The sequence below is a fragment of the Astatotilapia calliptera genome, chromosome 17 (genome assembly GCF_964374335.1).
Source record: "Astatotilapia calliptera chromosome 17, fAstCal68.1, whole genome shotgun sequence".
Lineage (NCBI taxonomy): Eukaryota > Metazoa > Chordata > Actinopteri > Cichliformes > Cichlidae > Astatotilapia > Astatotilapia calliptera.
Genome location: NC_137438.1, coordinates 23,082,299 through 23,096,587, shown reverse-complemented (window position 1 = coordinate 23,096,587; position 14,289 = coordinate 23,082,299). Strand labels below are relative to the sequence as shown.

General features: G+C 41.5%; 1 protein-coding gene across 2 annotated transcripts in view; it reads right to left on the bottom strand.

The window, feature by feature from the left end:
- Nucleotides 1–5,609: 5,609 nt before the first annotated feature.
- The window catches only part of prkcq (protein kinase C, theta), a 37,670-nt gene continuing 28,990 nt past the window's right edge, over nucleotides 5,610–14,289 (bottom strand). For both annotated transcript variants that reach the window (XM_026147087.2, XM_026147089.2), the window contains exons 12-18: nucleotides 14,075–14,248; nucleotides 13,876–13,967; nucleotides 12,679–12,741; nucleotides 12,452–12,590; nucleotides 11,208–11,396; nucleotides 10,358–10,486; nucleotides 5,610–8,048 (exon numbers count right to left, since the gene is read on the bottom strand). In XM_026147087.2, the coding sequence (XP_026002872.1) occupies nucleotides 7,890–8,048; nucleotides 10,358–10,486; nucleotides 11,208–11,396; nucleotides 12,452–12,590; nucleotides 12,679–12,741; nucleotides 13,876–13,967; nucleotides 14,075–14,248 (945 nt within the window). In that variant the 3' untranslated portion in view covers nucleotides 5,610–7,889. The remainder of the gene's footprint in view (nucleotides 8,049–10,357; nucleotides 10,487–11,207; nucleotides 11,397–12,451; nucleotides 12,591–12,678; nucleotides 12,742–13,875; nucleotides 13,968–14,074; nucleotides 14,249–14,289) is intronic.

Below are 14,289 nucleotides of genomic sequence, written 5' to 3'. Positions count from 1 at the left end.
CTGTGTGTCGTATGTTGTGTATGATGTGTTAAAGGGATATGTTACCACGTACTGTACACCAAACTATCCTCAGTTACTGTAAAGAGTTTTGATGTAGTGTAATTTACACACTCCAAATAAAGAAGTACTGCGAGAACAAGAGGCGGCTCGGCTTTATTGAGACATTTTTTTTCCTTATTGGATGTTATTGTCTTGAGAAAAAGAGAGTGCTGTGAAAAACAAGTACACAGCTAAGGCTTCCATAGAAGTTAAGAGCAGCCAGGTGCTGCTAATCAAATGGACTTGATTAACTAATCGTCAGCAGGTGTGAGCAGCTTTTGCACTTGGTGGTCTGGAGTGTTTAGGTGTGTGTTAATGAAATACCACAGTCTTCTCAGGAGAGGATGGCCCAGCAGATTTACACCAAGGTCAGGCCATGTGTTGTTCAAAAAAAGCTGTAAAACCTGCATCTCAGAAATTAATTATCATGTTAAATGTTAAAGATTATGAACACGTATGGCTTGTTTGGAAAGTTTTGTAGAAAAAAAGCTGCCTCTGTCTAAAAATAAAATGTATTGCAAGCTGTAGGGTGCAAAGCCAATGGAACAGACCCACAAGACTTGTGGAATAATGTCCTTTGGACAGATGACAGATGTCCATAATGCACACTGCTATGTTTGGTGAAAACCAAACACAACATATCAGCACAAACACCTCCTACCTGTGGTGGAAGGGTGATGATTTATGCTCGTTTACAGGAACTGTGCACCTCACAGCCACTGAGTCACCCATAAAGTCTTCTTACCAAATTATTCTAGAGACAAATATGCAGTCATCTGCTTGACAGTTAAAGCTTGGCCTAAACTGGGTCATGCAGCAGGCCAGTGATCCCAAGTACAGCAGCAAATCTATAACAGAATGGCTGAAAAAGAAAAGAATCAAGGTGTTGCAATATCCAAGCCAAAGTCCAGACTTCAACCTGATTGAAATGCTGTGGTCAGACCTTAAAACAGCTGTGCATAAATGAATGGCTGCAAACCGCAGCGAAAACAAGCTAAAGTTTCTCCACAATAAGACTGATAATTATACAGAAAAGGATTATTTCAAGATCTTATCAATAAAGGTGGTTCTACAAGACTGAATCATAGGGGTTAGTTAGTTTTTCTCAAACTGCATATGGGTTATGTTTAATTCTTGGCTCCTGTGAGTCAGTCATTTCTCAACCTTTGAGAAAGTATTTAAACAGACAATTATTCTCATGCCAGGCCGTAAGGCTATGTTGTTGCACTGGCTGCAGCTATGGAGGTCACTGAGAGGTAACAGCTCCCTGTTTAGAGGACAACCGTCTGTGCTAGGAGTTTGGGGGAGTGGTGGCTAAATAAGTCAGAGGTTCATCACGCCATTGAGCTGTGTTTTGCATTTGGATTTGCTTTATCATTACTTAGGATTTCACTTGTTCATGAGGTTTAAGAAGAGGTTGTGATTTAGGGTTTTAAAAAAAACACCCTCAAAAATAAGGTGAGTCCCAGGTCTGTCTCAGGTCAGAACACAATATGTTAAGAGCTCAAGTGAGCCACACCAGCAGCCTTGACACAGCACCACTAACTGAAGTCCTTGGAATGACAATGGGATTTTTTTTCCCCGCTCAAAGTGAATTTTGGCTAAACTTTCCAGGTGGCTACCTGCTGAAAAAAAGGTTTAGCAGAAGAACAGTCTCGTGTGTACTTGCAGGTGAAATATGAGACAAATAGATTTTGACTGTCAAACCTGCATGTATAATTGATTTGGTTGCACTTTAAAAAAAAAAAAAAATTGTAATTTTACACTGTGTGTGTGAGTGAGTGAGCGAGTATGGATCTCAGCACAACAACTACAAGATTAGCATCGGTTGCATTGCGTGCAGCTGCTTGTGCCAACACAAGGACCATCATCTACCCACTGCACCCGTGGTGTCACAGCTTTACAGTGAATCTGTGTTACCTTGTTTGAACAAGGTATTCAGCTCTGGTTAAAACCTCTTTGGGGCCCACCAACAGTTTCTCTACACAGTAAAAACCCCAATACCACTTATTATACTGTACTATTTCTTTGTAAAGGAAGTTTATTTAGGTCACAGGTGCTACAGAGCACCTGATATTGTTTGGTTGATGGGGACAACAGACAGGTTTTTATGTTCTCAAAGATTTAATGAGCAACTTAGAAAAATATTAAATTTTTAAACCTTTAAACTTTTATCAGTGAATCTTCCATCAAATAAAAAAGGATCAGAATGGAATATTTGAAAGTTTAATTTAAAAAAAGTGTCTGTAAATATATAGCTATTCTATCACAGATATTGGAACATATATTAGATATATATTAGACTTTTGCACTAAAATGAAAGGTCATTTTAAAATAAAATGTGATTCAGGACAATGATTGGAGGTAATCATGTCATCTATATTGGTGTGTGTCAAAAAATAAATTTTTTGTTCTGTATTTCTGTCTCTGTCACATGCAAATATCTGGCTATGACTGGTGTGAAAAAATAGTTGTAGATGATTGGCTCCAGCCTGATAACAACCTCTTACATGAGCAGTCAAGACGTCAGTCTTACTGGGGAAGCAGTAAGACACATTTGTTGTCAAATTAATAAATAATAATAAATACATTATCTTTTTAAAGAAGTGGTTCATGTGGCTGCTTGGGACTCGTAGATATGTTTTTCATGTGCTGTCTTAGCCATCCTTAGCAACCTGTTAACTGTTTGCCAAAGATGTAAGACACAGATGTTAAACATGACATGGGGCCAAAACTGGATGCCAAAAAGCTTCAGCATTAATAAATACATGTATTTCCAGGTCTTGAGAAGTTGTTTTAATCATAAATAATGCAAAGCAAAAATATTCATTTCTCTATGTGACAGTTTTATCTTTGTAGAGCTAGTATAAATTGTAATGCACATGTAAAACAGATACTGTTGCTATGTTTTGTTTTGTTTTAAACTCTGATGCAGTGCGTAAAAACAAACTAAAATAAGTTTGACACGTCAGAGCTAAGATATTTGGCAGCCAGCAGCCCTCAAAAACAACCACCGTTTAATGGTAAGTTCTAAACAAGCAAATTGGGTAAGACATGGGGTTTTGTGGTATTCTGACCTACAAAATTATCCGTGTTATTTAGGCTGACTTGCATATAAACATGCATCACGAGCAATAAATAGTGACACTTTTGACAGGTATGTATGATCACTTACAAGGAAACAAGCAAAACCCATAAAACTAACCCCCAACTCAAACTCATATTCTCAAAAATCAGAAAAAATACAGCTAAATACAGTAAAACAAACCCAATAACTGACCCATATCCATAGCTAAACTACTAGCATCAAAATGTCTTTCTTTGCTCTTATGATTAGTTTTTCTTTCAGTAATCAGTGACTTACTGAAAAATGTGATAAACACTTTTAATTGGTTCTTACACACAAACAACAACTCTTCTATTTTCTTATTCTGAATAAATTGATTAGTATGAGTTCTTCTATTTTCTTCTCTTCTTTATGTAATCACGTGGGAATTTCTTTTTCAGGAGCATCCCTAATGTGATTGGTTTTCCAGCAGAGGGCGACCTGACCCCAGTCCAAATATTGCTTGTATCCCATGTAGAATAGTGTCATCCTCCCTGAGCAGACAGAGCCCCTTCATGTTGCCAAGTAAACAACAACCCAATCTTTTTGCAAGGTCAGCGTAAATCTTAACCCTGTCCCTCCCAAATGTTGTGTTACTCATGCATATTCAGATTATTTGTCAATATATTCAAACCAAGATTGGTATCAGGGATCTCAAATCCATAATTGTTAAAGCAGCAGTACGCTGGTATGTTTGAAGGAGTATTGTATATAGCAGGAAAAAAATCATTTTACATTTTGAGAATATTGAGTTTAACAAAATATCCGAATGTTTTTTTTCCTTTGTCATTTTCATTTTATTTTAAATATTTTTTAAAATTGAGGAACCTGGAATGTTAGGCGTCGGTATTAAAAATTTCAGGCTCCGGCAGCAGTTTGAAGGAGGACCCAAGTTGCAGACAGCGGCGGTAATGCGAGTGAAATTTCTTTACAGTGTGGCAAGTGGCAAACAGGAAATGAGGAACAAGCTAGACATAAACTAAACTGGGAAAGCTAGTAACAAACAAAACCCAAAACCATAACTCACAGAATAAAACGCTGGGAAAAACATATGGAGGTAACACAGGGGATGAGGAGTAGAGACTGAAGACCAGAGAGACGGCCTGTCACCAAGTTACACAGAATAACACAGAGGAACCGACGAGGAACACAGGCAGGCACACACTATAAATACACACAAGGTAATGAGGGAATCACACACCAGAGGGGAACACAGCTGAACCCAATTAAACACGACGAGACACAGACCTTCAAAGTAAAACAGGAAACTCACAAACAGTTTTACAAACAAACTCAGAGACACGAACAAAGCACAGAAGGGAGAACACTAAAACTCTAAGAACTAATACAAAATAAGAATCGGCATAAAACAGAAGATGTTACTAAAATGAAACACAAAACGCTGGGTCACCGGCCCAGTACCATGACAAAGTGATAAAGTCTAAAGTGGAAATTTTGAAGAAAAATTAAAATACTTTTCTTTGAGGGTAAAGCCAAAATTTTGGGAATAAAGTTTAAAATTGGAAAGTAAAGCTATAAGTTTGAAAGTCATGTCAAACTTGGGGCTTGACTGGTGATGCATTGGTGGAATCCTAAGTTTGTTTTAATGTGAAGGATATTTTCCTGTTTTTGCAGGTAAACAGTGTGATAATAAATATTAGTACTATCACTTTTCTCAACATGTTAACATTATGTCACGGTTCCCAGATTTAATCCTTGTTTTGTATTTCCTTCTTTGTGTTGTTTATGATTTGGATTTTTGGTTTTCATTCATTCCTGAGCATTATGAGGCTTTAGTACTTGTCATGTTTTACATTTGTGGCGTTATTAGTCTGTCTTTTCCCCTTCTGTTCAGTTCATGTATGCGTCGTGAATACTTGTTTCAGTGTGGTTGTTCTTCATTTCCTGCTTTATTTTAATAGTTGTCTTTTGTGCCTTGCATTTAGTTTTGCTTCCTTGTCTTGTCCTAATTAGTTTCAGCTGTGTCTTGTTTCCCTGGTGTTTTCTATCACTTCATGTGTATTTAAAGCTTTAGTGTTCCTTCAGTTTTTGTCAGTGTCTGTCTGTTCCTTGTCTGTTTAGAAACATATTCTAAAGTTTGGATGTTGTTTCACTTGGACTACTACACTTAATTAAAGGTTTGTTTTCGATTATTTGTTTGGCTGTCAGTCCTACATCTGGGCCATCCGTAGCACCTTAATGGAAAAAAAGAGCCTCTGACATTCTTTCTTAGGTAGTCTATATTTAACACTGAGTGCTAAAATAATTCAGCCATCAGTTGAGTAAATGTCTGTAACAGTGGAAAAGATGGTAAAGTTTCAAATTAAGTGGAAAAACTGAGATGGCTATTTTTGTTAACACCTCCACCTCTGGTCTCTGTCATTCTGATGTAACGCTACACGACCGAGCAGTTTTCATGTTGTCCCTCACCGAAACAAACACATTAAAAAAAAAAAAAAGCCCACAATGTGCACACTTTAATGAACAGAATTCACAATGAGGAGAACATCAAAACTACAGTATGCAGGGAGTAGCTCATCATTAAAACAAAACTCCTGAGAAACAACAGGAAAACACATGTAAACAATAACCCAGTTATTAAACCTCAGTACATTAACAGATCTACAACCAAGTAACAACACAGCATATCAGATGGACTATATCATTTATTTACATAAGAAAAAAAAAGACAATAAAATAAAAAATAAAAAGGAACAGGACAAGAAAACTAAGTTTCCATTTGGTTAAAGCGACTTTCTCAGTTTACTTTACTTGAAGACGTTAACTTCATTAAACTATTCTGAGGCACCATAAAATCATTACAAGCACATTTTCTATTTAAACACACAGCCCATTAAGTAGGAGGCCTGTACTACCGAATAACTTCAGCTTACCGTATCTGTCTTCATTTACAATAACACTGCAATCGAAGGTAATTATAAACTGGATAAGCCCACTCAGGGTTTCCCAAGGTAGCTATTAGCATCTTCACAGGACAGCATATGACCAATGACACATGTGGACAGATCTACCACTTTGAAAAAGTTGAAAAGATCATTATACCAGCAGCAAAACTCCATTTATTTATTTTTTTACTCTTCCATTTATTAAGGAAGAATAAAATATACTGTTAGAAAAGTCTGGAGAGTTAAAGGCTCTACTTATTACTATTTACCCTGTTTCCGTTACCAACAATAGATGTATTAAAATGTTCCAATGTAATTAATTATGAAATAATTTGTGTGCAAAAAGATGTTAATCTTGCTGCTCTAGGTCTGTTGGCAAAACATCACCGTGCAGTAATTAAAAGTTGAAAATTACAATAAAATTAAGCCTATAATGTTTTTGTTTTGTTTTTTTAAACAAAACATATTTCCATACAACTTTCATCCTTACCATTTCAGGTTGGGGAAAAAAAAACAAATATGAAAAATTGTAGGAGAAGATGATTCACGGTAGGACACATTTTTTAGATTTAAAAAAATCTCAATGGCACATAAATATCCGGCTGGACTTTGCAATCACTTGAAGGTTAATAAACCCAGTTTACTGGCCAACGGACTGAATTAATTAGGCCTCAGTCCGGCAGGCTTAGAGGTCAGTCAGCATCACCCACGGCAACCACAGGTCACTCGGTAAAAATGTATTCCCTGACCAGTTGGCGATGGTTTGCTGGAAGTTGCTGGCTGGTGAAAGTGGTTGCAATGAGGTACAGGGTGTTGCACTAAAAACCTTGTAATTACTGTTGCCAGTTAGCATAAAGGACACCAACTTGCCTACAAACTCTCTGAAAAGGGTGATATAAACAGTTCTGCTTCAAAGTAAAAGTTACACGTTTAAGGTGCAATGTCACTCATTGAGCATTTGGAGACAAGTTAGCATCTTCAGTGCAAACTACGGATGAACAAAGAACGAGAGGGAGATTTCTGATCCAACACCTTTGCAACCAAATTCACAAAGCAGCCCCTCCCCAGTTGGTTGGAGATTACATATTTTTCCCTCAGCGAGCTTTAGCTGCCGTTAAGTACAGGGATTTAGTGCGCTATTGCTTGCAGAAAAAAGCAGGAATGAAATTGTTCCTCAAGATCTGGTTTTCTTATTGATGCTCGTCGTGGAAAGACAAGAAATATGAGTAAAAATAATTAGTACGAGGGCTCTTCCAGAAATAGTGGTGCTTTTTTTCAGGAAGTGATGAGTCCCAAATGTAACATGCTCCGGAGCAGGTTAGGTTTGTACCATCTGGCTTTGGTAAGATGAGAACTGGCTTCCTGACTCCATATAAACTAGACTTAAGCCTGAAGTTACCTCGCTAAGTCCCAAATCTAGCTTCACAGTACATGCCTCGAGACATGGAAGATGTACACTTTCTCTCTTTCTTTCTTTTTTTTTTTTTTGAATATTTGCACATATTTGCACAAGTGTGCAATGTGTGAATAGTTTTATGACAGAATAAAACCAAACCAACTACATGCTGTTAGAATAACACTGTAAGAAAATGTATGCCTTTAGTCAACTAAACTCTAAAGTATCAAAGTTGACTACAGGTACATTTTAAAGGTATTTGTTTGAAAGTTAAAGATCCGGTCACAGTTTGGTTGTATCGGTTTATACCCCTTTAGTGGTTAGCATCATCATGTATGTGAGTTTTGCCACATTCGGGTTCTACAGTAGGTTCCAGTTACAGTCACTGCTGGTTGTGACTGAGCAGCCTGTTTGTAGATTGTAGCCATTTTTTGTCCGGTGGTCAGCGTGCTGCGATCCGAACCATGCCAGGATTAACGAAGGAGAAGTTTCTGAACATCGTCTGGTCTACGCTGTTGATAAGCGTGCGGTCGGCACACGATAGTCTGGGCTTCTCGTTGATAAACTCTTTGTCGAAATTACTGCAGTCGCTGGGTGAGGTCTGCGAGGATGAAGGGCAAATATTTAATTACATGCAATATTTCATACACCAGCGAGTAGATTAACAAGTAAATACTGCAGTACAGTATTTACTTGTTGTGCATTGTGTGCCGGGTGGCGGCCAGGAGCGGAGGCCCTGGAGGACTGACCCCCGGCTGCCAAGACTGGCAATAGGGACATGGAATGTCACCTCTCTGGTGGGGAAGGAGCCTGAGTTAGTGCGTGAGGTTGAGAGGTACCGGCTAGATATAGTCGGGCTCACCTCTACACATGGCTTGGGCTCTGGAACCAGTCTCCTGGAGAGGGGCTGGACTCTGTCTCAGTCTGGAGTTGCCTCTGGTGAGAGGCGGCAGGCTGGGGTGGGTATCCTAATATCCCCTCGGCTTGAAGGAATACTTCGAGGACCTCCTTAATCCCACTGACACGTCTTCCGAGGAGGAAGCAGAGTCTGGGGATGAGGGGAATGACCCGCCAATTTCCGGGGGCGAGGTCACTGAGGCAGTTAAACAACTCCTTGGTGGCAGAGCCCCTGGTGTTGATGAGGTCCGCCCCGAGTTCCTGAAGGCTCTGGACGTTGTAGGGCTGTCCTGGTTGACACGCCTCTGCAATGTTGCGTGGAGATCAGGGGCAGTACCTGTGGACTGGCAGACCGGGGTGGTGGTCCCCATCTTTAAGAAGGGGGACCGGAGGGTGTGTTCCAACTACAAGGGGATCACACTCCTCAGCCTCCCTGGGAAAGTCTATGCCAGGGTGCTGGAAAGGAGAGTTCGTCCGTTAGTCGAACCTCGGATACAGGAGGAACAATGCGGTTTTCGTCCTGGTCGCGGAACACTGGACCAGCTCTTTATCCTCTCCAGGATACTTGAGGGTTCATGGGAGTTTGCCCAACCAGTCTACATGTGTTTTGTGGACTTGGAGAAGGCATTCGACCGTGTCCCTCGGGGTGTCCTGTGGGAGGTGTTGCGGGAATATGGGGTGTCTGGCCCATTGCTACGGGCCATTCGATCCCTATACAACCGTTGCAAGAGCTTGGTTCGCATTGCCGGCAATAAGTCGGACTCGTTCCTGGTGGGTGATGGGCTTCGCCAGGGCTGCCCTTTGTCTCCGGTTCTGTTCATAATTTTTATGGACAGGATTTCTAGGCGCAGCCAAGTGGCGGAGGGCTTTCGCTTTGGTGGCCTCAGAATCTCATCTCTGATTTTTGCAGATGATGTGGTTCTGTTGGCTTCATCGGGTGAGAGCCTCCAGCTCGCACTGGAACGGTTCGCAGCCGAGTGTGAAGCAGCGGGAATGAGGATCAGCACCTCCAAATCTGAGGCCATGGTTCTCAGCCGGAAAAGGGTGGAGTGCCCACTCCGGGTCGGGGATGAGTTCCTGCCCCAAGTGGAGGAGTTCAAGTATCTCGGGGTCTTGTTTGCGAGTGATGGGAGAAGGGAGCCGGAGATCGACAGACGGATTGGGGCTGCAGCTGCAGTAATGCGGACGCTGCACCGGTCCATCGTGGTGAAGAGGGAGCTGAGTGTAAAAGCGAAGCTCTCAATTTACCGGTCGATCTACGTCCCTACCCTCACCTATGGCCACGAGCTGTGGGTAGTGACCGAAAGAACGAGATCGCGGATACAAGCGGCAGAAATGAGCTTCCTCCGAAGGGTGGCTGGCCTCTCCCTTAGAGATAGGGTGAGAAGTTTGGCCATCCGGGAGGGGCTCAGAGTAGAGCAGCTGCTGCTCCACATCGAAAGGAGCCAGCTGAGGTGGTTCAGGCATCTGACAAGGATGCCCCCTGGGCGCCTCCTGGGTGAGGTGTTCCAGGCATGTCCCACCGGGAGGAGGCCCCGGGGCAGACCCAGGACACGCTGGAGAGATTATATCTCTCGGCTGGCCTGGGAACGCCTTGGTATTCCCCCGGATAAGCTGGAGGAGGTGGCTGGGGAGAGGGAGGTCTGGGCCTCTTTGCTTAGGCTGCTGCCCCCGCGACCCGGCCCCGGACAAAGCGGATGAAGATGGATGGATGGATGGATGGATACTGCAGTACAGTGATTTTCAAAGGCTGGGCCGTGGTCCCCAAATGGGCTGTGAACAAACTTAAAGTAAGGACACTAAGGCTATCGATGCAGACTCCACTCTGCAAACACGCACAGCAGTCTGAAGTTTGAAAATAGCCACTATAGTCAATTACTGTGTAGACAACTTTCTAGATGATATTTACTTTCACCCGTCGGCCGTATCAGCCAAACAGCTTTTACTAGCTACCAGTTTTTAACTGAGAAAATTAGTGGATATGTTGAGTAAGTGGTTCCCTGTTGTACTTACTATAGTTGGTGTGAAGGGTGCCGGCACCTGCCGTTGCTCTAAGGCGTTCCAGTCTGTGCTGCTGAAGAAACTGTGATGTCTGATGTTGCCTTTGGTTCCCAGCCGCTCCTCAGGTTCCCTCACAAACAGCTGAGGCACAAACGCACAGAGGTTTAGCCATAGGGCCCTGAGAGCTATATGTATGCATTTAATGAACATACAGGAAACTACGGAGCCCTGCAGGTCTTAAAAAATTAAGACGGACTTTTGCGAGATCTCGCAAAACTATCTCGGGATCTCGCAAAAGTTTTGCGAGATCTCGCAAAACAAACTTGGGATCTCGCAAAACAAACTTGGGATCTCGCAAAACAAACTCGGGATCTCGCAAAACAAACTCGGGATCTCGCAAAACTTTTGCGCGATCTCGCAAATCAAACTCGGGATCTCGCAAAACTTTTGCGAGATCTCGCAAAAGTTTTAGCCGCATTCTTCCCGTTAGCTCGAAGCTAATGGGAGGTTGAGGCCCACTACAGCCGGGAGGAACACCGCTTTCCCGGCACATCGTGCCTCGAACTCCCGGTCGGCTTCAAGCCGGCATCCGAAGAATGCGGCTAAAAGTTTTGCGAGATCTCGCAAAACTTTTGCGAGATCCCGAGTTTGTTTTGTGAGATCTCGCAAAACTTTTGTGAGATCCCGAGTTAGTTTTGCGAGATCTCGCAAAAGTCCGTCTTAATTTTTTTTCTCCCATGTCCCCTGCGGGGCTCCGTAGGAAACAGTAAGAATCAGTTTCATCAATTTAAAGACCAGATCCTTGCTTTCTTTTCTTCCTGCTTGATCTTATTTAAACTGGCCACTGAAGCACTTGTCTGACCTTGATGAGTATGTCCTTTGCAGCTTTGCTGAGCCAGTTGGGATAAATGGGGGTGTCTGTCCGTATGGACTGAAACAGCTCCTCTTCATCGCGGCCGTGGAACGGAGACTGACCGATCAGCATCTCGTACAGCAGCACTCCGAATGACCACCAATCCACAGAGCTGTTGTACTTCTGACCCAGCAGGATCTGATACATAAAGATCACACAAACTGGTAAAATGAACAAGTTAAAGTGTGGGTTTTTCTTATTTTCTGTCATGCGCGTACTGTTACAGTGGCAGATGTTCACATTTAAATGGCCAGAGTTTTAAAGAATGAGGTCAATAACGTTTGAAAATAAGTCCTTATCAGTCAGATCTTGGGTTTCAGATTGCTCTAGATGTCAAACTAATTTTACATCCTTGGTCACAGACAGCCCACTGTGATCTTTAAGCGGGCTAGACCAAGGAAACTCCCCTTTTCTGTCTGTGTAAATAAGTCTAATCACACACTAATTGCCTTAGATATCTTTGTATATAAAAAAGAAGTGTAATTTTAGTATATCTCAGTTTTTTCTATATGACAGAGAAATGCTGCAGTATCTGTCAGCACGACTTTTTGGGACTGATTTGTAATTAAATAATGTGTAAAACTGCAGAAAAAGTAGCTCACTGCCCAGAATATCCTGTAATAATAATAATAATAATAATTTTAAAAAAAAAAAAGGTGATTGTGGTAAAAATGTTTTTGTTGTTGATCTATTGCTTTGTTACGCTGGAGTAGTGGGGGAGGTCTTTATCAGCAGGAAAATCTGTAAAACTTGCAAATACTGTTAAAAGTCCAAAATGCATGTGCTCATTCACATTTTCCGAAACTGTCTAGTGAGCTGGATTTAATCTTTTTGTGGCTGATTCTGGTCCCTGGGGCCATATGTTTGACACCTCTGTCCTAGATTATCAGCTTACAGTTTTTTTCTACTCTTTAATATTTTAAAATGTGGTTTAACTTGTTATTTTAAAGGGGCAGTTTAGAGGCTTATTTCACTCATTGGCTGCACAATAGCCTGTATAAGAAAAGCTACTCTAACAGAGTCCAAATATAAATGTACAGACCTAGCATCAAAAGCCCTCTTTGAGACGTCTCTAGAATTTAGACCTTTATGCGTATCACTTGGTGGCCAGCTGTTGTTGATTGATTCTTTTATTCAAAAGGATACCAGTTTATTACAACATTTACATTACTACAGCATGCAAAAGATGTCACCTCTGGGGCGATGTAGTCTGGGGTCCCGCAGAAGGTAGAGGTCCGTACGTCATCCTGCATGTTCTCCTTACACATGCCAAAGTCTGCTATCTTTATATGACCATCTAAGTCCAGCAGCACGTTGTCCAGTTTCAGATCTCTGCAGAGGTGGAAGAAAATGATTCCTCTTGGACTATATATTACGTCATGAATTCCAGTCCTGTTTCTGGCTCTCACTGAGCGCCTACCTGTAAATAATTCCTTTAGAGTGCAGAAACTGGAGCCCACAGATGATCTCAGCTGCATAGAAGCTGTAAAGAGACACAGATGTATGTGAGAAGAGAGGATAAAATTCACAGGAGTGATCAGATTTAGGCCAAACTAGGTCAATCTAGTTGAAATTCTGAAATAGACAAACCAAAAAAATCAACAAACTTAAAAGACAATTATGTCACAGAAATAAGGATCACATGTCGACTGTATATAGAAATTATCATGAGCACCATAAAAATCCCCATAAGAGACTGTAAGTTTGAAGCCTGAGGGGGGCCTTAGCTTCTGGGGTAGTCATTTTTCCAGGACTGATAGCCATGCTTTACTAATGCAGATAGATTTAAAAAAAAATAACCGGTGGCTTCCAGATTGTATATCTGTAAGCCCCTTTATTTGCTCTCTACACAGACTATTTACCCACGTGTAACTAAAGGATGCTAAAATGTAGAATTTGCACTAAAAATGAAAACCACTGGCACTCTATAGATAACTGCAGATAATATGTTTATAGAGATTAGATCTATTAAAACCTAATGTGACGAACAAGAAAACAAGACCAAGAAACCAAGGACAATGCACGGCCATTTGGTAGCGAATTCTCAATCCCAAGTGGTTACTTGTACTTCAGTGGTTAGATGCACTCTAACCACTGAAGTACACCAGATGTTTGTCTGACGCATGTCTCAGTCCTGCATCAAGTCACACCACAGGCATGTCAGAAGCAGAACATTTAGTCTGCATTGGGTATTTTATTTTGAAAATTGACCACATTCTCCATGCTGCTTTTATATCTGACTTCCTGCCCCCGTCGCCTACTCTGTGTAGCAGCTTCTGGGATGCTTACAAATGTGGCGTCGGGTGTATTCAGGGGTCAATCAACTCTTGCTTTGTTGTCTATTTTCCACTAAGTTGGACTGTAATTTCCTAAATGAGTGTCATTTTTCTATTAAATATGATGTGAAACTAGTGATGGAAAGCAAAAACTCAATTAGAAAATAGTTTACTGAGGTATATGGATGTTTTTTTTGCCCCCATGCTGGTAATGATTAATCATGCAGGTTAAAGGCACATCTGCAGTGAAGGCACTTTTCAAACCTGGCGGTTACATCCAGACCCAAACAGTGCAAAACTACAGTTGTGTGTCACTGTGAGAGCTGCGTCTTTTGACTCACGTGGCTCTGTGCAAGTCAAACTTGTGGCAGTTTTGGATGTGGAACATAAGATCCCCTCCATTCAGATACTCCATGACGAAGAACAGGTTTTCCTGGATGCGAAAACACAGAGGTTAGGGCTATATTTGTTTCCAGAGAATTATTTTCAGTGGCTACCTACTTGCATGCAATGACTGTGCAAGTGTACATGGGTCATCACCTTAGTTTGGAAGGTGCAGTAAAGATGTGTAAGGAAGGGATTTTCCCAGGCTAGAGACAAAACCCTCCTCTCTACCATGGTGCACTCAACATCATCATCCATCAGCACCACGTCTTTCTTCAGAGCTTTTACTGCAAAAAATTCACCGCTCCTTTTCAGCTCTGCTAGAAACACCTGGAGAAGACGAAGGACAAATAAAAAGCTTTAAAAAACAG